The 23,151-nt window shown below is 39.9% G+C and overlaps 1 protein-coding gene across 1 annotated transcript in view; it reads right to left on the bottom strand.

Moving 5' to 3' along the window:
- Positions 1-808: 808 nt before the first annotated feature.
- CACNA2D3 (calcium voltage-gated channel auxiliary subunit alpha2delta 3) overlaps positions 809-23,151 on the bottom strand; it is a gene marked incomplete at both ends in the record, with an annotated part of 779,660 nt that continues 757,317 nt past the window's right edge. The window contains 3 exons of the mRNA XM_080926621.1: positions 809-901; positions 4,311-4,398; positions 4,605-4,715. Coding sequence (XP_080782747.1) covers positions 809-901; positions 4,311-4,398; positions 4,605-4,715 — 292 coding nt within the window. The remainder of the gene's footprint in view (positions 902-4,310; positions 4,399-4,604; positions 4,716-23,151) is intronic.

Genomic DNA, 23,151 nt, shown 5'->3' with positions numbered 1-23,151 from the left:
CCTGTAATATCTAAGATCTGGTTTCACCTCTTATTTATGGGCAAAGACAGGAGCCAAATGCTGAAGAAATAAGCTTCAGAGTCTTTCATGGTCATTCTTCATTTCCTCCAAGCCTTTTCAGAAGAATTTCCTGGGATTTATGACTTCTTTATTTCTGCCCTTAAATAGTTCAGGACTTAACTATTAAGAGAGCTTGTGTTCTCCTCCAAAGTATGATTCCTATTGAAGTCTAATTCAACAAACCCCGGGTTCTATGTAACGAAATCTCCCCAATGTCAATGCTATCTCGATTTAATTCTATAAATATTTTTTAGGATTTGAGTGGAACATCTAAACAATTGTTAACTATCTATCTAGAATCTGCTTTGGGGGCACATTCTCTGCCAACGCTATTCTGGGTTATGGAATAAGTGACTTTCTCCAGCCATATTTGTTTGTTAGACCGTGTTCTCAGCCCACAAAATGATAAATTCCAAACAAAGGTGATTATGATTTTAATATACTTTATTTAAAAAGTACACAGTTTTAAATTGGTTTCCATGGTTTTCAAGCAGAAGGACACTGCCTACCCAGTACAGCCCCATTTCTGATGAAGGGTGATCATGTGGCAAACTCACATTTGCATGACTGGCAAAGTAAAAAGATAACTTTTTTTTTGTCAATGTACCTGTTAGAGTTTCTATCACGCACAGTTTAAATTCATGAGATGCTGACGGCTGGGCTATGCTTATGTCTCCTAGGTCGCACCATAGTTGGGTTCACAGTTTATCCATGATTTATAGCATGCCAAAAGAACATCCTGTTAGTGTCACCTTGAGAAGAGACTCGAAACCAGGGGTAGCAGCAGCAAGGCCCCCTGGGCCTGGAGACTTGATGCACCCCCACACTCTCTCGCATTCTCCTGTGGGAAAAGCAGTGGCTGGTTAGAAACGAAACAGCTGCTGAGAGAATTGGAAGCTTTGCAATTTTCATACTGATGAGGGTTCCAGAGTCTTCTGACTCGGCGATGGAAGGACACGGATTTGTCTAAAACCCAACCAAAGCTAGAGAGCCACATATCTAACTGCAGTTGTTAATGCACAAAATATTCAGATCACTCTTTGAATTATCTTAAATTTTAAAGTGTGTGTCAAGGGTCTGACTGTGAGTCCAGAAGAGGACAGCTGATCAACTGAAGTCATAGCAATTGTAAGCCACCAGAAGCAGGTGCTGGGAACCAAACTGAGGTTCTTTGCAGGAATGGTCACTGATTCACTGAGCCACATCTCCCAGGCCCTCTGAAAAGTATGTAGGGCAGTGCTTCTCAACCTTCCTTTTGCTGTAACCCTTTAATACAGTTCGTCTTGTTGCAGTGACCCTCAACCATAAAATGATTGTCATTGCCTCTTCATATCTGTAATGTTGCCACTGTTATGATTTGCCAAAGGGTTAGTGACCAATGGCCTGAGAACTGCTAATGTAGAGGATTCAAGAGGTGAAGGGCTGTTGGTACAGGAGTTTGCTGTGATCCTATAAAAGCACAGCAGTTTCTATTTGGAGAAGAATTAAGCACCAGATAAATCTGAAGAGAACAGTCAGCTCAGAACCTTCTCCTCCAGCCATCTTTTTATTTGGAGGAAAGAGACCTAGTTTGGAAAAATCGTTTCATGTGTTCCTTTCTCTTAAATGCATTTAGACATGCTGTTTGCTTCACTATTTTTCTATTCTCTTTGGCTGGTTTGTGTGTGTGTGTGTGTGTGTGTGTGTTTAATTAATGGGCATTTATTTTCTCAACTCTTTTTTGCTTTTAGATGTGAGTCTCTACCATTTGTGGGACTTGCCTGTGCCTCTGGTAATGGGAAAGGTACCCAGAATAAGGATGTAAAACTTGAGACTTTTTTTTTTACATATTTACCTTTATTTATTTGATTTCTATTAGTATCATATTTATTCTGTTTGAACAACTTCCTCTTAAAAGTCTTGCAGTGTTTGAGAAAATTTTCTCTTTCATATTTGGAAATGTTTTTTTAATGGAGTACAGAATTTGATGATGATGGGTCTGTCTCTTGCTCAGGACTTGCATCATTCCTTTCCTGCCATGTGGGGTGTCCCTTCTCGGACCGTGAGCCAAACCAAACCTTCCTGTCTTCAGTTGTGTAATTTGTCATTCCAAGACAAAAAGTAGATTTTCACCTGTGTGCTGTGAGTGACAAGGCCTGATACTTCCTGACAGACATGAGCCTGTGATAGTAACATGAGCAACTCTACAGGAAGTCCTTTAACAAGCCAGTATGACTTGATTGTAAAACCCCATTATTAAACTCATTACCGAACAGATCATATATATATATATATATATATATATATATATATATATATATATATATATATATATATATATACACCCATACATGTATATGTATATGTATATGTATATGTAATGTATATGTGTATGTGTATATATGTATATGTATATGTATATGTATATGTATATGTATATGTATTGTATATGTATGTATGTATAATATGCATTGGTGTTTTGCCAGCTTTTATGTCTATATAAGGGGTCTGATCCTGGAGTTCCAGACAGTTATGAACTGCCGTTTAGGTGCTGGGAATTGAACTAGTGAACCCTGGAAGATTTGTCAGTCCTGAGCCATCTCTCCAACCTCAGACTGTTCTAATCAAATGCTGCATGAGAGCTCCATCCCTTTATATTCACACCATTTATAAGGCTGAGTTCCTGCTTTTGCTGAATTAGAACTAGGTGTATTTTTACCTTTTGCTACTTTAATAATCTTGGGCTGTAAGTATCATTTGAACTTCTTTAAAGTTGCTACTGGCTTTGTTATATTTTTTCTAGGTAGGTGAAAACATTTAAAAGAGTTATACAGGTCTATTGTTCTTCCATAGTTTCCAGCCTTAGATAATATGGTATCTTTCTAATGTCTAGATTATTCATGAGGCTACTATTTTGGCATGTAAGACTAACCTAAATATTCTTTTCATGACTGTTTCCTTATAAAATTACTTCCTGGTTATACTGACCCCTATCTGATTACTCTAGAAAAAAAGAAAAGCTGCCAATTTTTAATGTTTATTTTATATCAGATTACCAAAAATTATCTTGTTAGCTCTAGTAACTTTTATTTTGATTGCCTAGTTTTTCAAGTATGCATTCCCGACAGTGTCTCACTCTGTACCTAAGACTGGCTTTGAACTTGCTCTCTTCCCGCCTCTGCCTCCCAGGTTCTGTAGTATAGGTGTAGATACCACACCTAGCTCAATTCCTGATTTTACGTCTCATTGTTTATACTTGCATAGTGACATTTGGCTAGACTCATTGAAATATTAAAAATATTTTAATATATGTATGATATATACAACATGTTGTTATCAATTTCCCCTTTGAGTATAGAAGGAAAAATTTTTAGCAAACTTATTATAGATGAAATACTGACACTAATTATTATAGGTAGTATACTGATTTCTAACATCTTATAAACCAGAGTGCCTTCAGCACATTATGATCATTTGTTATTTGAAAATAAATGCACAAACATGAAAAAAGGCCAAGGTGACATTTTTCAACAGTGGGCACTAGATCTCGCCATAGCTTATGGATCTAGGCAAACTTTCTACTTTGATTGGTGGTAGAATAGAGTTCAGTTATAAACTTACTTTTCTTGGTTTAAAATGATGTCCCTGAAGAATGCATGCAAACTCACAGCTGTCAGGAACGTACTTGATTTAGCACTCATTGTCACAGGTGTGATAATTAAGGGGTTTGGATGCAGTTGTGTCTAGCCTGAAGCCCACACACCTCCCAGAACTGCCATGAATGAGTCCAGCAGGTTTACCGAGGATAGTATACTGAAGTGTCAAAAGGCTGAACAGCCTGGCTCTTGCTTATCATTCCTTGCCATTGGAGCTGATCATGTGATACCAAAACTGCCACCTTCTTTAAGTGAATTCCTTGTAAACAAAAAGCTTTCTGAACTAAGCAGTGGGAACTCACTTCATCATCCACTTAAGATTAAATAAACCACAATAGAGCTGCCTTGTGCATGATAAAAATTGCAACATACCTAAAATAGGAAACATAGAAAAAGATTTTTAAAAAAACATATGGACACCAAAGGAAACAATTACTAAGCAGAGATGAAATAAGCCATAGATGGGCTGATAATCCAGAACTACTAGCTCTTGTTTTCGTTTCCTGAGAATTTTCCCCTGAGTCAAGGTTTTAGCTGTAGTTCTCGGTCACTATGAGGTAAACATTGTAAATCTGATGGGAAGAGAAAAAAAATGGCAATGGTTCTCAGACTTGCCTCAGGATGGAAGCCGTGGCAGGATTCCGGACGTCGTCTGATCTTCTGAGCCTTTAACCGTTCACACTTAAGGGATTCATTATGTTGACTGTAGTTAAGGTATGCTTCTGACAATGACTTCTCTCACTCGGAACTTCAGGGGTCTGAACATGGCACTAAAGTAGCTTAATCACTTCCCTCTATATCCAGATGGAAACTTTCCCTCTATGACATGTCTCCCTCCACTTGCCTTTCAGTTGTTTCCCGTTTCCAATGGTAGCCATGGCGGCTGGAACCACACACAAAAGGATATACCTGATTTCAATGGGCGCCATGGTGATAGGTGCCACAGACTCACAGAGACAGCTACTATCTACCACCACCATGAACAGATTGCTACTCGGGATTTGCTGGATGACAAAGGACCTGTGGGAACAAAAGGTAGTGAGATGGTGAGAGGTCACTTACTATCTGTCTTCTTCCCCAGGTTATAGTTCATCCTTGCAGGGAACTCACAGCTTGGAGGCTCAGGATAGCTGGTTATATCATATTCATAATTAGGAACAACAAACTGTGAATTCAGGCGATCTTAGCTCAGCTCATTTTCTCCATCCTCACATACATAGTTTAGGGTCCTTAGCCTAGGGAAGGATGCCTCCCACAGTTGGTGGATTTTTCCACCTCAGTTAGCATACACAAGATGAAGACTTGTCTATAGCCCAATTTGATCTAGACAACCATGCCTTGAGATTCTCTTCCCAGATGATTCCAGATTGTGTTCACTTGATAGGTAAAATGAACCACTACACCATTTCTCAAGTGAAAAGATGTATAGGAATACTTCCCTCCTGTGTGGGAAGAACTCTCCCAGGAAGTTGCCTTTCTCAATGAAGTGCTTTAATTGAAAATACTAAGCTGGAATGAGAAAACAACAGATGTATTCACTTGAAGTTAGTATCATTTAGTTTGATGAAACTGGGATTTTGCCTCCATTTTCAAAATTTACCTTCTTCATATCTAACTACATTCCCTAGATCTCAGGACTCTGACAATGAAAGTCAAGCAAGTTATTTCCTGTTTCTCTACCAAACACCTTCAAGTCTGGTAAAAGAAAGTCCAGAACCTGAAGCATTATCTTACTCTGCTCTTGATTTTCTTTGGGAGGACTTATTTTTCTTCTCCCTCAAATCTGCTGTGTACCAATAACCAACTAGACAATTCATTTCCTAGACCCATTCCTGTACCACTTTGTTGTATATCTGCCCAGAAAAGAGGAGAATGTTTTCAGTGAAACTGAGGCTATAGACATTGAAGAGGGTCTAGAACACATGTTAATTGCAGAACTAAGATTTTATAACAACTCCAGACATTGGTATCTGTCAGAACACGCATCCAACTGTGGTGAGCCTGATGGCGTCATTGTCATTGTCCTGCTGTGATCTGAAGGACCATGTGATGGATGTGAAAGATCTTGCTGAGTACTTGGTCTTAGATATCTAGAGCATTGGAAGTGTGCAAATATTTGGGGTGAGGTAGGGGGAGAGCTAAAATCATCATGGTCTATCTTTGTCCTTTTAATAGATATTCTCATTAACATTGTATTGACCTTAACATTCTTATGAGTATTAGAAATGCTCTCTGGGAATAAGCTCAGAAAAGGCCTAAGTCCTATTAACACCAGAGCTAAGAATGCTAAGATCACATCAGAAACCTTGCTTTGTTAAATGTCCCCACTGATGTATTTGGAAAATGTATTTCCTTGCTATTTTGTTTAGTTAGGTGACCTCAAAAGTTGATGTAACTTCCTCCATGGTGGAATATGTCATTCAGGGTGACTTGAATCTGTTTTCAGGCCATGGTCATTCATATTTGGTTTAGAATAAATTATCTTCTCATTTTTATTGAATCAGGCATGTTATTTTATATCAACAATTTTGGTGCCTAAAATGGACCCCCAGAGAGTATCTACTTTTGCTAGTCACTTGGATTGTGGCCATGCATCAACATGGACTGTTTCTGTCCCAAACCTCAGCACGAGATGACTCCTCAAATGGATATTGGAGAATTGTTTCTGGGGCCAGCATCCTGTTTTTGATTAATAAGTCCTATTCTTAGTTCATTATGTTTGGGTATCTACTGACTAAACACTTCTTGAAACTTCTGTTTATTATCAGTAGGCTTTTTTTTCATGTGGCCCCTCCATTATTTATACTTGTAGTTTCATCTTTCTCTCAATCATTAAGATTTCCCCCTTTTAGTATAGAAATGTAATGAGTACTAGCTTCTAAAGATGCCAGGATAAGCAGTGCTTATTCCGCCTGGCCTAAAAAGGTACATTTAAGAAAGTGACTGAATTTTGTGGATATGCAAGGGACCTTGAGAAACACAGTGGTGTCATGTTGCCCACAACCCTTGATTCCTGGGTCAGAAGAAATACTCTTGAATAATCCAAGAGGATACACGTAGAAGGTTTTGAGCTCTGTCACTTTCCACAGTCATATAGAATGAACCCAAACTACAGTGGGAGGAACTGATTTCATGGCAAAAACAGAGGAAGGGAAGATGCTCTCAGAACAGAACATAAACTGCTCAAGACTCCTGACCCATATGCTGGCACAGAAGGCTGGATGGTTTTGAGTTTAGGAGCCTTTGTGGAAGCATAAATTTGACAGAGGAGGAATATTTGGGAAGTAATGACAGCTTTTTAGGTCTAATGCTGATGGCACCTTAATGGGAAAATTTAAGGATGATCTACTTAATGTTTACATTATTGGGGAGTAACTTCATATTGCTATTAAATTTGATTCTTTGCTTACCAAACTGGGAAGCTTTGATAGAGAAAGAACAGGGGAGGGAGGAAATTCTGGGGCTTGCTTGGTTTTTTTGCTTGTTTTTTGTGAGGGTCTTATGAGCAGGTTCTAGCTATAGCCTCCTTAAAATAGGTATGTGCTCATGGGAAAGATGGTTCCCATTTTCACTGGCCCTAGCAGACTGCATCTCCAACATCTCGGTAACGTGCATCTACATATCTGTTTAAATAAGAGAAGATGGTTTTCTCTTGTACTGATATTGAGGCCTGCTGGGTGCCCGAGAAGTGGCTCCAGGTTTTTCTGACATGTAAAAGAGAACTGGTCAGACATGTTGATAATAGCAAGCAAAGCAAGAGAGTCTAGTTAGAAAGATTACACTGGAGAAAGTGGCCCAGTGCAAAGAGGGTTCAGTAGTTCAATGTTGTTGCTACACCAAGGGCTTTAGGTTCATCTGTAAATGTAGGTTTTTCTCTGCATGCAATGATACGTCTCTTTGGCGTGTGTGAGTGTTAATGTGTGTTTGAATGTGTATGTGCAGGCACTGATGACATGTTTTAGGACATCTGTACCAGTGCCCAGTTTTGGTTTTGAGCTCAAATCCTTCTGTATAGAAACTAGGGAAGGTCACCACTTGCCCTTTCCTATACAGGGTACTAACTATTTCATGCAGCTTTGTTAAAGCAGGTAAGGGTGTAACAGTCAGACTATAACAGTTGGTACTGCAATACCTGGTGTCTTTTACTCTGAGAGACCAAAAACCAGACCTCTTTATCCTACTCCACAGAGATGTGGCAGCTATTACCACAAGCCCTCCTCCAGCATCAGATCAAGCAACTACCTTCAATAACTGTTGTAGCAAGGCTAGATCATGCAGACAGACAATGCTGAGATCACTTGAATTTAGAGTAATCCCACAATATGCTTTTCATCTCTCTTATAGCCAAGTCCAAAGCATCTGTAACTCATAAAGGCTGCTTTAGAAAACTGGTAAGAAACCAGTCATAAACACTGTACAGAGTTCAGCACAAATACTTAATTATGATACCTCCAAAGAAGTATAAAAATTATCCAGCCAAGGATAGTAGCAAAAGAGGTAGTAGCCAGACTAGCATTAGAGATTTAGATTAAAAGCAACCCTCCAGTAATTATGTAGAACCTAATTTGAGTCACATTCATTTGAAGCAAGATGGGTGTAAGTTTATTAAATATTATTTTACATATACTGATCATCTCAAGCAGAAATACCTAAAGAATGGCTAATCTCAATTCTCCTTAATCTATTCCAAAAGTTGAGATGGAAGGAATTCTGTCATAATTCTTATTAGACCAATATTCCCTGATATACAAACAAGAAAAAAATTAGAGAGTGCTATCAGTGATAAAAACAAATGCTGAATTTCTCAATAAAATACCAGCAAGCCAAATTCCCTAGTTCATCAAAATGTCAAACACCCATGGCTCAGAAAGTCATCCTAGGGATTTATGGATGATTGGATATGCTTAGATTAATAAATGTGGTGTAAGGCATTGGCAAGAAATCATATCATCACAATAAATACATAAAAATTAATAAATATAATAAAGACTCAAAATCAGGCACAAAAAGAACATAACTCAAGATAGTAGATTTTGTATGCACTAATGGGAAATGGTAGAATTTAAAAAGGGGAAGGAAGAGGATGAAGAAGGATGAGAAGACATAAAGTTGAAGTTGAGGGGGGTGTTGAAGTTGAGGGGGGTGTTGTGTTAGAGTCTGACATATGTTGGAGAAAAGAAAGGAAGGCTGGACAAAATTAGATCACAGTGGATGAAATTCTCAAAATATATTTTTAAAAAGTAAAATACACAAAGTAAAAGCAAATCAATAACCCCTAATATACACAAATCTAGAAGCATCATAATATCTAATTTTTAAAATGGCAGTAAACAGAGCCTGGGGAGATGATTCATCAGTTAAAAGCATTTACTGCTCTCACAGAGGGTGCAGGTTCACAACCAACAATAACTCCAGTGCCAGGAGATCTACCAGCCGCCTTCAGCCTCCAAAGGCACCTTCACTCATGTGTATAAGGCTCCTATTACAATATACCTATGATTATAATAATAAGATCTAACAATAAGCAAAAGAACTAAATAGACGTTCATTCCTCAAAAAAAAAAAAAAAAAAAAATCTTACAAGTGGACAACAAGGGCATGGAAATATGCCAAGTCTCATTTGTAATATGCAAACCCAAATCACAGTACACTGGGATGTACCCTAGTACTAGATGGCTAAACAAATATGCATGTAGTGCTGGACTTGATCTCTAGTAAAGAAAATAAAAGCAAATGAAACCACGGTAAGGAATCATTGTGCCCCATTTAAAATGGGTATTGCAACAACAACAAAAACAAGGACAATGACCAATGAATACTGAAAAAAGGGAACTCTTATATACGATTGGAGAAAATCATGGCCATTATAGAAAGCAATACAGAGCTTTCTCAAACAACAACAAACCCCAGGAAATAGAACCATCATATATTCAACAATTCCAAGTCATATTCAAATAATGGAATCATTATACTAAAGTGCTTTTGCAGTTTGATTCAGTTGTTAAGATATAGACTCAAAGTAGATATTCTTTAGATGAATGAATAAAGAAAACTCTCTCTCTCTCTCTCTCTCTCTCTCTCTCTCTCTATATATATATATATATATATATATATATATATATATATATATATATATATAATAGTATATAAATGATTCATAAAACACTTGCTAAGCAAGCACAATGACTTGATCCCAGCACCCACCTATAGGTAATCTATGATAGTGGATGAGGAGGGACACAGGACCATCAACAGGGCTCCTTGAACAACCAACCCTTCTGAAGCAGTGATAGTGGAAGACATGTAAATTCTATCTCTAGCTTACACACATGGATGCAAACATCTGCCCAGACATGCATGCACAGATGCTGCATCTACACAGGAAAACTGGCACAGAACATCTACCAGCTGCAGAACCAAACTGTATTATTTGTAGCAACACTGATAGAACTGGGGGTTGTTTTGATATGTGAAATAAGTCAGAACACAAGACCACATGATGTTCTCTGTTTTGGGAGCTGAAGTCAGGCTTGTAGAAGAATGAATGGGATAGTAGTCACTAGGGACAGGGATGCATAAAGACCTGGAGGGATAGGAGCTGTTCACAGTGCACAACTATATGATGAAGTGAGCTACATGCTTCAAAATGCTAGGAGCATTACAATTCTAGCACATACCATGATTAATGGCTAAAGAGATAGAAATGCTTGTGCTCTGATTTGATTATTAACTATTGTATACATGTGTTGAATTGCCATAATAATACCCCACAAAGATGTACAATTAATATGTCTTACTAAAAATAAACTAAAGAGAAGTGTAAAAAAAAACTATTGTTTAGTATTTACACAATGGGACATTCCTTGTTACAAACTTTGACATTGATGAATCTCAGAGTAATTGTGCAGGGTGATAGAAACAAGACAAAGGAATATTAATGCATGGCTTGCTTTTTCTCTTAATGACAAATTCTATAAAATACAAATAGCAAGTAAATTTCTAGAGACAAATTAAAGACCAGTGGTTTCCATGGGGTAGGGGGCACTGGGAAGGGAATGAAGGAAGTAATTCCAAGGGACAAGCAGCACTCTTAGAGTGATGGGCAAACTTTCTGTGTTTATTGTGGCTACAGTTCCATGCCATATATAAATAATTATGTCAGAATCATCAGGTGGCATACTTCAAATGCCTATCAATTATACTGTAGTAAACCTGTTTTTCAAGTGAATTTTGCATTTTATCACCTTGGTTTTATTTTATAATGACCCTACTCAGCTAAATATTTAAAACATTTATGTGCTTAACAAATTCCAGACTTAATCCTTTTATGGTATGAAGCTAACTTTTGGATTTCCATGGAACTCTGGCATTCAAAGGACACATATTACATCTATATTTAGTTAAGCAAATTATTAATGTGTTCCGAAGTTATATGAGAGGTTTGGAAACCTGACAGGTCTTGTTATTATATGCAATTAATTATAATCTAATATTGAATGAAGAATAGAAAAAAAACAGATTTCTTTGTCAAATTTGAATGGTCTTTTGCCAAGAATATTTTCATTTCTTGGACCACCCAGTCTTCTACCCTTAAAAGAATTTTCTGACAAAACCAATCTTATTTTACTGACAGGGTAAAGATTGGTTTTACCTTGGTAAGGACTGGCATTATTGTAGAAAAATAAAGTGTGTCTTGGTTCAAAACTATTCGAAACATGAACTGGTTTTACTATTTTTGTTTTTGAGACTTCCTATATTTTGTAGAATTCTACAAAAGAGCAACTCCTATCCCCGGGGCTGGCCCATGTTTTATGATGACATGCACCAATTGAGGAACAGATCTAAATATCTTTACCACTGGAATCTAGGCTCTTTCCATAGTGAACTCCTGAGAAACAACAGATTTGACAAGTAGGATGTAAAGGCAGGTGATTTTCTTTATTGAAAAAGACACCTCATGCCAAATTCCCTCGGCTTCCTTGAAAAAGACCCCGTCAGTCTTCAATGGCTAAACTCTTGGCCCCACAGTATGTCTTACTTCACAGGTGCCTCATCTTGTTTCTATGAAGTGTCCACATGGACATTGGAAAACTCATTCATTTCCCACTGTGCTGAGAAAGGAAACGAAATGCTGCATGCCTCTAATTACTCTATTGACTCTCATTATTAAAGTATATCCCTTACCACCCTAAAGACACTGTTAGAACTCTTAGAGGTTGTGGAAGATGAAGAATTTGCTTAGTGTTCTTTTCTGTATAACAAACTGTGCTGTACTTGGTCTCAGACATGATGCCATCACACCTATCCATGCATGATGATACCATGAGGCCTTCTTGCTTATTCACATTCTTTACAAGACTCCAGCATGCTTATGTACTGCAAATTTTACAGTCCTCGGACATGATTCTCTCATGTTAATATAATGTAAAGAAAAATTCTAGATTCTTTTTTGCCAAGTCACTATTTTAAACCTCCCCGGATGCTCTTCTTTCCGGGGGCCATCTTTATTTTAAAACATCCTCACCCTAGCCAAAATGAGAGAACTTATTAGAAGAAAAGGAAAAGATATTAACTAGATGCAACCAACTGACTACTGTCTGGCTAACTACTACTGTTTGTAACTATTAAGTATAGTAAATGCATGGCAATCAGTCAGTTTACTGCAGTGCCATGTTTCCTAACATATGTAGCCTGCCCTGCCTATCAGTTTTGTACGGTCAGGTTTTCCACAGCATAGGACCTAACTAACTATACCACATGAACTTCAGTTTATAGGCATAACCCAATGGACTCCAAGCTCTAGACCATATGGCCACTGCCACTAGGTCTGAAGCACTGTGAATTCAGACTTCCATTTACTTTGGAGGCATTTCTACCCCACAGACTCTTGTATGTGATTCCAAAAATTCAAATACATTCTTTTTATCCAAATTCCATAAAGCATTTAGTCATCTGTGACAACAACATTCATGGTAGGCTTACCAAAACTAAAGAAGTATTAAAACCAGAAGACACAACCCAGGAAGGATAGGTACTGAATTAAGAATTTTATGAAAGGTTTAGTTTTCTATAATCCAAGAAATATTTTATTTAGAAGAGAAAAAATATTTCAAAAAGTATAAAAGATAAACCCTTTTAGTAGAATATATTCACGTATTTGAGTAAATATAAAAAGTCTGGGCAATCTGTTTCTGACTCAAAGGTGGAAAAAGAAACTTCACTTCAGCTCATCAGAGTTATGGACAATGTGGCTAGAGATGAAACCCAATAGTCAACACTTCTGAGTTCAAAGATTAGGAATAATAGCCTATTACAGAAAATGGGCAGGACTTAAAAGCCCATGAGTCTTCAAGATACCCACAGTACAGAGCCTCGGTAGGATACTGCACGCATACTCATATTCTGCCAAGGGAAACTGGACAGGCAGTATTGAGACTGACACTAGAATGCCATTTCCCCATTGTGATTATAAGCTAAGAATTAAGACGGCTCTAAAAGTTCTATGAACAGTGAAAGAGAAGGAGGCTGCCCTGATGCTGGATGGATCATAAGCACATGGTCAGGAGAAGTGGACCCTGAGGATGAAACTTAAACAAGTACTTGGGGAATTTCACAGTCTAGCATACAGAAAAATCCATTAGGGGTAATAGCCTAGTAATTGAACTAAGGCTGATTTTAAAAGTTATATAGAACTCTGCCTTGATTACTGGGTATCTGGCCAGGTCATATTAATAACTAATAGAGTTAGTAAATAACGTTTACACATGATCTTACATCTGTGCCCTTGTCCTGCTCTCCTCTTCCCCATGGGGCTGGGTTTTCTCTTCAAAGTGTACCACTTAGGCTGCTGCAAGATAGACCTCATGAGCACAGGAGGCATACAAGCCTCCTCAAAGAATACATCATCTCATGTGTCCATCACCCCTCCCTACTTCAGCCACAGGCACACCATCACGACTTCTCTTCAGAAGCCATTCTCCTTAAACTGTGCCTTCAGCTGCTGGCGGTGTCCTTATTGTCTACAGTATGATACCTATTGATTCCCTTTCTGTCCCCTCTCATTCCCTCCACTCCCGTTTTCTTGTACAAATTCTCTCTACGTTGGCTCTATTCTCTCCTACTTCAAAAGGAATAGTGGCAGCCAAGGACTAGTGACTTCAGCACTTTCCTTTGCCTTCTTGCTTCCTCCTCTGTGGTAAAGTACAATTTTCATGGAAAACAGGCTCTATCTGAGTGTCTGTATCTTCTCATATCTCCAGGTTCTAGAGCTGAGCCTGGGACAGAGATTCCAGTTCAGTATGTGTTGACTCCATGACTGAACTTATAATAATGAAATCGGAAGCCTAAAGAGCAAGCAAGAGTGCTGAGAACAAGCCACATTGTCGGTCTGTGGATTAAAGCCATCTTAACACAGATCAACTTTTGACACTTCTGATCCTAGAAGTCACAGGATAACAAAACCAGTTAAGTATCTTCAGCCACCATGCGGAACTCCCCTGCAAACAATGTGGAACATAGAGAAAGCACACCTTGGGGAGTCAAGCTCAAAGTATCTCCATCCAGACAAGCTATAAAACATAGGAGCAGACCAGTTACAGTGAACAAAACTGAAATGCTCTCCAGGAATTGACCCCCAAGTGAGAGCTGCCACATCACCCACAGAACAGATCCGGCTGTGTTCTTAGGAAACCCACATGAACCCACTGACCAGCCACTGGAACTAATAAAAGAATCCAGCCAGTTGACTGGTTATATTGTCATCACATAAAACTATAACCTCACATTGGCAATAACCAATGGAACATATTGTATTTCAGAATAAAAAACCCATTGATGGTGCTGATAACTACTATGAAGGCCCAGGAATAAACTCAGTAAAATGTTTTCTTTCATGAAGAAAAGGATGAGCCCTGCAGACCATAAAGAAACAACCTGAAATTGGAAGGAGGCACACTGTTTCGGGAAGGAGTTGGGATATATGTCCCAAAATTATCTTTGTTCTTCAAAGTGATCTTAACCAAAAACCCAAAAGAAATCAATCTTACACAGAGGCTGAGGTGGCAATTCAGAGGTGATTTTAAAATTAAAAAGTCATTTGGAAAATTGAAGGAAAAATAGGTTTTATAGAAAGAGCAAGGAAGGAATTTTCTCTACCCAAGAGCAAGTCTATAAGACAGGTGCGGACAGTGAATATGTGGCGAGAGTTGTAAAATTACTAAAGGCTGGAAACTCCCAACTTTAAAGGAGATGAAGAGATTGAAACCCATTTTTCTCTGGGTGACCCAAAGCCTGAAGAAATATTTACGTAGAGGATGTTTGTAAATGCATACAGCATTCTAGACTACCACTGAAAAAGGAAACGTTCAGATTTTCATTTTATGTCAATGAGTCTGAGTGTTTTGCTGGTATATATGTCTGAGCACCATGTATACACGTGGTGCCCTTGGAAGCCGAAAGATGGTAGGTAATGGATCCCTTAGAACTAGAATTACTAACAGTTAACAACTGGCAGGTGGGCACTAGGAATTGAGTCTGCATCCTGTAGAAGAGCAGTCAGTGTTCTTAACCACTGAGAGACTTAACCATGTCTCTAGGTCTCAAAAGTGAAATTTTAAAGCCAGCATGAAATATTTATAACAGTGGAATCCATTTAGACACTCTGTTGAGTACCTCCTGAGAAAAGCTCTAAAAATCTAGTATTTAGATAAGCCGTTGGAAGCATTGTGTCATGAAGTGAAAAGACTAGAACCTACTTGGTTGACCACCAATAGGGGGTTATCTGGGTAGGCTCAAGTGTGTTCCCTCTGTGGTGTACATGGTACCAAGGAAGGAGCAGGAGGAATCTGTTTACTGTCATGAACATACACTTAAACATCACCCAAGAGGAAGCCACTGTTAAACTACACATGAAGTAGTAACACTCAAGGATACTTCATTCTCCTATAGAAAGCAAGAATAATAAACGGGATGAAATTCAACACATGTACTAGATATGTACAAGTCAGCAAGTGAGCAATGATTCAAAAGTAACTTTAGCACATGGGGCTAAACAAAACAACAGGACTATATGAAATGTGCTCCCCCTGACAGAAAGGATGGAAGATCACATGAAATTAAATATTCACAAGGCACAGGTACCACCACCTCTGGGCTGATCTGTGTCATCTTTCAATCGACCCATGGATAATGCTCCTTTTCCACCTGACTCACAGGCACCACAGCCACTTGGAAGGTTATGACAGGCAGGCCACCTAACCCTTGCATCCATCTCTGATGATGAGCCTCCTTCCATAGCCCCTAACACCCTGATTCTCCTTGTCATTCCATGAGCCAGGGAGAGAAGAGGTAAGACAAGGAAGGGGAAAATACAGGAGAGATTGTGGGAACTTCTGAAGCTTAAGGAGGACAGGTACGGACGTTCCCTAGCCTTCCATTTCTGCTCGAAGGTGCTTTAATTAAATCCAGTAAGTGCTGTAATCTTGGGTATCATAATTGGTTGGTGCATCTTACTATCCTGTGACTTCCTGGAAAACTTTCAATACTTAGCATTTGTGTATAAAGTAGGCACTAATCAAAACACATGTCTATAAGCTCCACCTCTATATGGAATACGTAGAATGGAACGGACGAAATGACCAGCGACTGTGGCAGTCTTTCGGCCAAGGGTGGAGAATAATTACCCAGGTGTAATAATTGTCATCAGTGACATAACCTCAGCTACCAAATACCTTTAAAAGCAGAGTGTATGGATATGTCTTTAAAGCATATACAAAGAGCTATACTAGGAGCAAGGTGCATGGGCATTCTCATTTTACAAAATGAAAAAAAAAAAAACTAGAACTCAGAGAACGAGGGTACACTTATGGCAGCTGTAGAAATAAGTCTGCACTCCCTTCTTTACAGAGAGACAAGTGTGAGTTCCTTCCTAGTATAACTAAGGCTGAAACTTGATCGAACTTACAAACCTGCCAGGCTCTAGTGAAGGCTCTACTACTTGCACTGAACCATCAGGGCTGGGGTAATTTGTGGGGGAGGGGTTCCATATAAACTCACTGGGTGCAAATGCTTAAGGACAAACAAAGGTTTTTAATATAATTGCCATAAAACCCCATAGCGAATGTCCCCATTTTACTGTTCTTAAATTCTAGGAGATGGCATCCTGCATGTAGCTACCCCAAAGCAGAGGAAAACGACCCCCTACACTGAATTTACCAGCGGAAAGATTAACTGCTTTTCCATATTTTAAAGACTTACTGTCTGCTTATTAACACGGTGCCTTGAAGGGGCCTGGGCAGTGTTAGCTGTACATTTATGTGTATGGCATGTATTTACGGCTCAGGGTGCATGGCTCAACTTCATAAAGCACACCTCCATTCTGCTGGGCCCCACAGCCAGGCTGACATCATAGTGTAGAGTTACTGGGGCTGGTGGGTTTGCCTAGGGCACAAAAAGACTGAGGAGGGAAACACTTCAAGAGAGAAAAACACAGTGGTGGCTAAGAAGCAGAGATGGGTCAGAAATGGATGGAATGAAATGAGACCAACATTGGAAAGGGAGTTGGGGAGAGAAAAGCAATTGATGTGTCCATTACTGGATATGAAATAATGCAGCCGGCCTCTTCCCTCCACGGCAGATGGAGCTGGAAAGGAAGGAGGATACAATCTCCAGACAGCCTCATCTGGTGTGAATCTAGCATGGCACAGGCACATGCTACCTTCTGAGGGGAACTTTGCTGATCCCACATGGAAACTGACTCTGAAACTTTCAAAATGCTCACCCCAGCAAATGAGAAGAGGAGGTTGGAGATGAGATAGCCAAAGATAGATCACACAGCCATGGACCCGGGGTGGCTTGCTTTTCACTACATAGGTACCAAACTGGGCTATGAGAAACAACTGTGTGAGATAAAAATCTTAAATGCTACAAACCTAGACGGAAGTCTTCACCCTCTGTAGATTCCAGTCCTCTACAAATTATCTTTGATACTTGCTTTGCCTAAAATCTAGGTCATAAAGGGTCTGAGGGATGGTTCAGTGGAGAAAGTGCCTACTGAGCAAGCATGAAGACAAGCTTTCAGGTCCTCAGGATTCTTGGTAACCTGAGAAAGTTGGCTGCCATCTGTAATAATAGCACTAAGGAGACAGAAACAGAATCTTAGGAGCAGGTTGGCTACAGCGAGTATCTAGAAATGGAGGTGGGGTTTAATCCAGATCCAGTGGAGAACCCGTCTCAGTGAATAGAGAGTGATTGAAGACATCTCCCAACATCAACTTCAGTCCTCACAAGCATTCACACACACACACACACACACACACACACACACACACACACACACACACACACGTACCCACACACATGCAAACAAACATACACATGCTGCATACATACAAGTTGGGCAAAGCAGCAGTCACTGTCAAAGATGCTCTTTGGCTTTGGCATTGATCTTGGTCCATTGTACATACACCCTCCTAGTTAGGCTGGCTCTGCACTCTGTCCTCTTCCCCATCACCAGAACAGACCAGAAGGCTTTATCCCAACCTACAGTAGAAAACACTACAAGGTAGTTGACCCCTGTGCCCAGATGTGTGTCTCTCAGGTTTAACTTACTTTTCTCTGAATCAAGCATCTTGTTGGTGTGCAGCGTCTGGGCAGAAATTCTGTGAGGGTGGTGAATCTGTTTGCACCTCTGCTCCCACCTAGTACTCCAAGACCCGCAACCTTCCTCCTCCTATTTAGTTCTAAGTCACTTGATGCTCCTGCCTCCAATAAGCTCTCCTCACAACAGGAAGTCTGGACTCAGCTCCTATGCTGTGGGTTGGGGACTGGCCATAACTAGTACACAACCATTATAGCTGTGCACACCAGTGCTTACAGCAATGTTTTCTTCTGAGGTGAAAAGGATGGGACAGACACCAGCATACTAGGGTTAGAATGTCCTGAAGGTGAAGGTTTAGGACACTTTTTAAAAAATGCCCATTGGTAATCCAACAGCACACTTGCAGAGCACAGCTAAGTGTGTCTTTAACAAGAGGCTCCAGGGATTTGTACATTTGGAAGGCACAGACACACACAGGAGGAAGCCCTGAACCAAACAAGCAAGCTAGGAGCACTCAGACCAGCAACTATAGGGCATATGTACAATGCTAGGAATGCTCTGGTCACCACGCTGATCCCCAAAGGACTTCCTCACATGCTTTCTTCTGGGTGACAGTGGGAAAGGTTGCAATAGCACAATGTCAAAAATATCCCAGGAAGTGACCTTCCCTCCCCCTTTCCTTTTTGAACAGAAAAGCAGGTAGACAACTCTTTTGTTGCATTTAGGCAGTCTTGTCCCCTGGACTTCAGAGAGCACAGGGCTACTGCCTTCTAACAATGAAAAATGGAAACGAACAGAAGAAAGACACAGTATCTTAAGCTTCAGAACAAATGGATTTTACAGAAGCTGCAAAAGGTATACGTCCTCTGGACCCTTTTATTGTTCTCAAGATTCAACCAGGTCCTAAGCCTTTTTGCCTCAAACTGACTTCTGAGAAAGAAACAGACCCCTGCTTGCCTGATGTCCACACAAGCTCTGCTTTGATCTCCCCCTCTCTCTTTTTTTCTGTAGGTACACACATTCTCCTCTTAATTCAGGAACCCACCCTTCCTCAAGGCAGCCGCCATGTTGTGATAAGTCCAACATGTCAAAGCTAGCCACCTGGGCATGGCAGAAGGGTACAGTTCCTCTTCCTGAAGAAAGCTATGGATTTAGTGATGGGCATTGCACCTTCCTGATTTCACTGAGACTGAAACACAAATGGCAGAGCAGCCTGCCTCCTGGACACTAGATCATGAAAGCATGTCTCGGAAGCTGCTAGCAGCTCCCATGTGCCCAGTGTTGGAAATGTCTGCTGGGAAATACCTAGAGAAAACTTGAGTCTTGGTTCTGACCTCTGGAAAACTAGAGTAAGCCTTACCCGAAGCCAACGTCTCAATGTTTCCTTTAACTTGGCTTGCTTAAGTTGAACCTTCTGACATCATGAACAAAGGCAATTAAGCAATCTGCTTGTTAAATTTCACGTGAAAGCCATCACCTGGCTGATCATTTTGTGGTCAGGAAAACTTTGTTCTTAAGGAGCTGAGTCTTAGAAACCATAAGCATGGCTTTTAACAGATCTACCTGGGACAGCCTGACATGCAGACTGGCATAGGGCTGGTTCTTCTCTTCCATTTTCCTAGTGTAGGGAATAAGTTTGGTTTCCACAATTAGGCACCAAGATTAAATGGCACCGGTAATTTTTGTTGTTATGGGTATTTCTCTTAAAATGCATACAACAGGCATATTATGGCATCGCATTTTTGGCTGGCTGATAGGGAAGAATACATAAAAAATCCTGAACAAAGCTTTGTCTGCAGAGTATGAGGGGATTTATGATACTGCATCAATAATGGGTGTCCCAGTGCCTTCCAGTCATCTTCCAAGGATTTGCTGGGATTGAATTTGCAAGGATTTGATTGGGCAGGAAGTTCTTTGGCATAGTCAGCTGGAGGTGTGTGTGCGTGGGTGCGTGTGTGCAAACAAGCGTGTGTGTGTGTGTGTGTGTGTGTGTGTGTGTGTGTGTGCACGCGCACATGCTCATGCACACAAGCACACACGAAGGAAATACTGGGGGAGGGGCAATGTACCATAAACAAAAAGTCAGAAAAGTCCAGAGTCCCTTCAACTGAAGAAACTAAATTATAAAAAGGATTGAGAAGAAAAGATATTTTCAAAACTTGGCTATTATTTGAGCTTTTCAAAGTTTGTTCTCTCTTTTTTCTCCTAGGGTTGTCAGTAAATCATGTTAATTATGACATGAATCATTTTCTTTTAATCCCTTAAGAAGAGTCAGGAATTCGTTAAATACTTTCCTTGGAACTATTAGCGTCTTTTCTTATAAATAATGACAGTAATAGCCAGCATTTATGGAGTGTTTACCTAGTGCCAAGTGTTTTTAAGAGCAATTCCCTCTTCACCTTCACACACACACACTCATACACACAAAAGCTATTATCTGTATGATTCATAGATGAGGATATGCATCTACAGAAGGGAATCTGAATGACATCTGAAGATCTCGCAAAGGACACAATAGCCACCATAAGCACTCCCCAAAGCTTCTCTGCTGGACACCAAGCCAGAGTTCTATCACTAATGTGGCTACACCTCTCATCCCTCTTCCCACCACTACCCCTGCTCACCGAGCACTTTTACTGTGCTAGTCCTATGGGAAGACCTTTGACCTGAAACAAGTCCATTGTGAGATGAGGCCAGCTTGAAGGTTTCCTATCTATGGAAAGCTACTGTCAAAAAATGCTTTCATCAACAAGCAGGAATCAGAAGTTGCTGCCTCTATCCCCAAGCTTTCTTGCCACAGCCAGAACATAACTGATATGTGCTCATACTGAGAGCATTGGTAGAGAGCCCTGCCTCCAGCACACATTTCACAAGCCTACTGAACATGGATTCAACATTTATACACAGATTACCCAGTTTGGTGTAAACCTCAACAATAAGACTAATGTTACTTCTAAGATACACAAGAGTTATCCTTGGCTTTGATGGCATGGTCAAAAGTTATCAGAGCTATCAAACTGTCAGACTGCAGAGAGTCCTCTTCTAGTAATGTGAAAATTCTGGAATGACCAGAAACTGACTGGAATCTTTGTGCCCTGCTGAGGGAACAATCAGTTTCAAACTACTCTCTAGCTTCCCACAAGCTTCTGCAGGCTGTGTATGGATTAAATGTATATACTTTAATAGGAAAGTATAGAGGGGTGGTTCTGATGCTAAGGTTCTGTTTCCCAATTGGTTTTTGATTTGTCAGTAAAGAAAGCCATGGGACAATTGTTGGGCAGAAGGTACAGGCAGGACTTTCAGGTCTTAGGAGGAAAAGGTGACTCAAGGAAAGAGAAGAAGAGTTTTTGCAATGCTTTGGAGGGAGAAGAAGCCAGCAACCATGTGAGGTTTTGGGAGGAGCTGGGGTCTGGGGCCACTACACAGGGATGCTTGGCAGTGGCTAGGTGAAGTTTAGGGCAGGTGGGAGGAGCAGAGATAAGAATATTGTTAAGGGCACACTTTTCCAGGAGGGAGATAGTGGCGCCCAGCAATTGTGTCCTAAGGCAAGTTGAAAAGGAACAAATTATGTGTGTGTCCCCTTTTTAAAAGTTTCAAGGGACTAGTCATCATGCATGACATAAAGAAGGCATTATATTCCTGTATACTGTGTTAAGGGCAAGGAAACCAGTTGGATATGAAAAAACTAGTTTGCATATAAAAAGGTGTTAGAATTGCAGCAGCAAGCTGTTTATGGCACCATCTTATACATGAGAAATGAGATATTTGTCCACAGCTATTGAGGCAGTAAGTGGAGCTAGGCTTCAAACCCAGGTTATCTGATTACAGAACCTGAGTATAAACCTAACCTTGTTCTAAGTGGTAATATAAGCATATAATATTTATTTTGTTTTCTATACATTTCTCTTTCTGCAGCGTGTGTGTGTGCAATGAACAAACCTCAGAAAGACAAAAGAATTACATGTTCTCTTTTCTATATAGATCCTAACTTTAGTGTTTGTATTTATGTAAATGAGGCAGTGTGATAATGGGTACACATAATAAAACTAGATGGGAGACCAGGAGAGGAAAACTGGAGGCACTTCAGGAGCAGGAAAGGAGGGCAAAGGTTACATATATCAAAGAATGAAAGTATAAGCAAAGATAAAGAGAAGAAAAATAAATGTTTGCATGATAATAAAAAGATTTTAGAAGAAAAGATCAACTGTGGTGGTTTGAATATGCTTGGCCCAGCATTGGCACTATTAGCTTCCTACATCTTATTCCAAAGGAAGTCCCAGCGCTTCCAGTGCCATGTCCACCTAGACATTGCCATGCTCCCACCTTGATAATAATGGATTGAACTTCTGAATCTTTAAGCCAGCCCCAATTAAATGATGTCCTTTATAAGAGTTGCATTGGTCATGATGCTTCTTCACAGAAACCCTAAGACACCAACAAGATGAACAACTTAAACAGAAGAGAGATGTAGATGTAACCAGAATGGACCCTGTCAAGAGAAGTAAACAGTAGTAGTCATCCAGAAAGAAAACTGACATAAATTTTTTTCAATGGAGTTTACTTAAATAAGAATTCTAGAAGGTCATGGTTGGGCCCTGGGGTGCAAAGGAAAGCATTAGACTAACATAACATATGGCATCCAGTTCTTGCCAATGGGGTTATCATGAAGTTCTTCATAGAGACTGAGCTCCAGTCTTTAGTAGGCAAGGATGTTGTAAGGAAGAATGTCCTCTAGACATAACATATCATCTTGGCCATGGCTCCTGGTAGCCATGGCAACTAGCCAGGTCTATGGTAATAGAAGACTGACACTCTCCAGTAAGCAGAAGAGGGGAGGGTCAGGAAATTTTTACCCAAGAG

Source organism: Micromys minutus (genome assembly GCF_963924665.1).
Source record: "Micromys minutus genome assembly, chromosome: 12".
NCBI lineage: Eukaryota > Metazoa > Chordata > Mammalia > Rodentia > Muridae > Micromys > Micromys minutus.
Note: the sequence above shows the minus strand (reverse complement) of the source record. Positions and strands in the feature narration are given on the sequence as shown.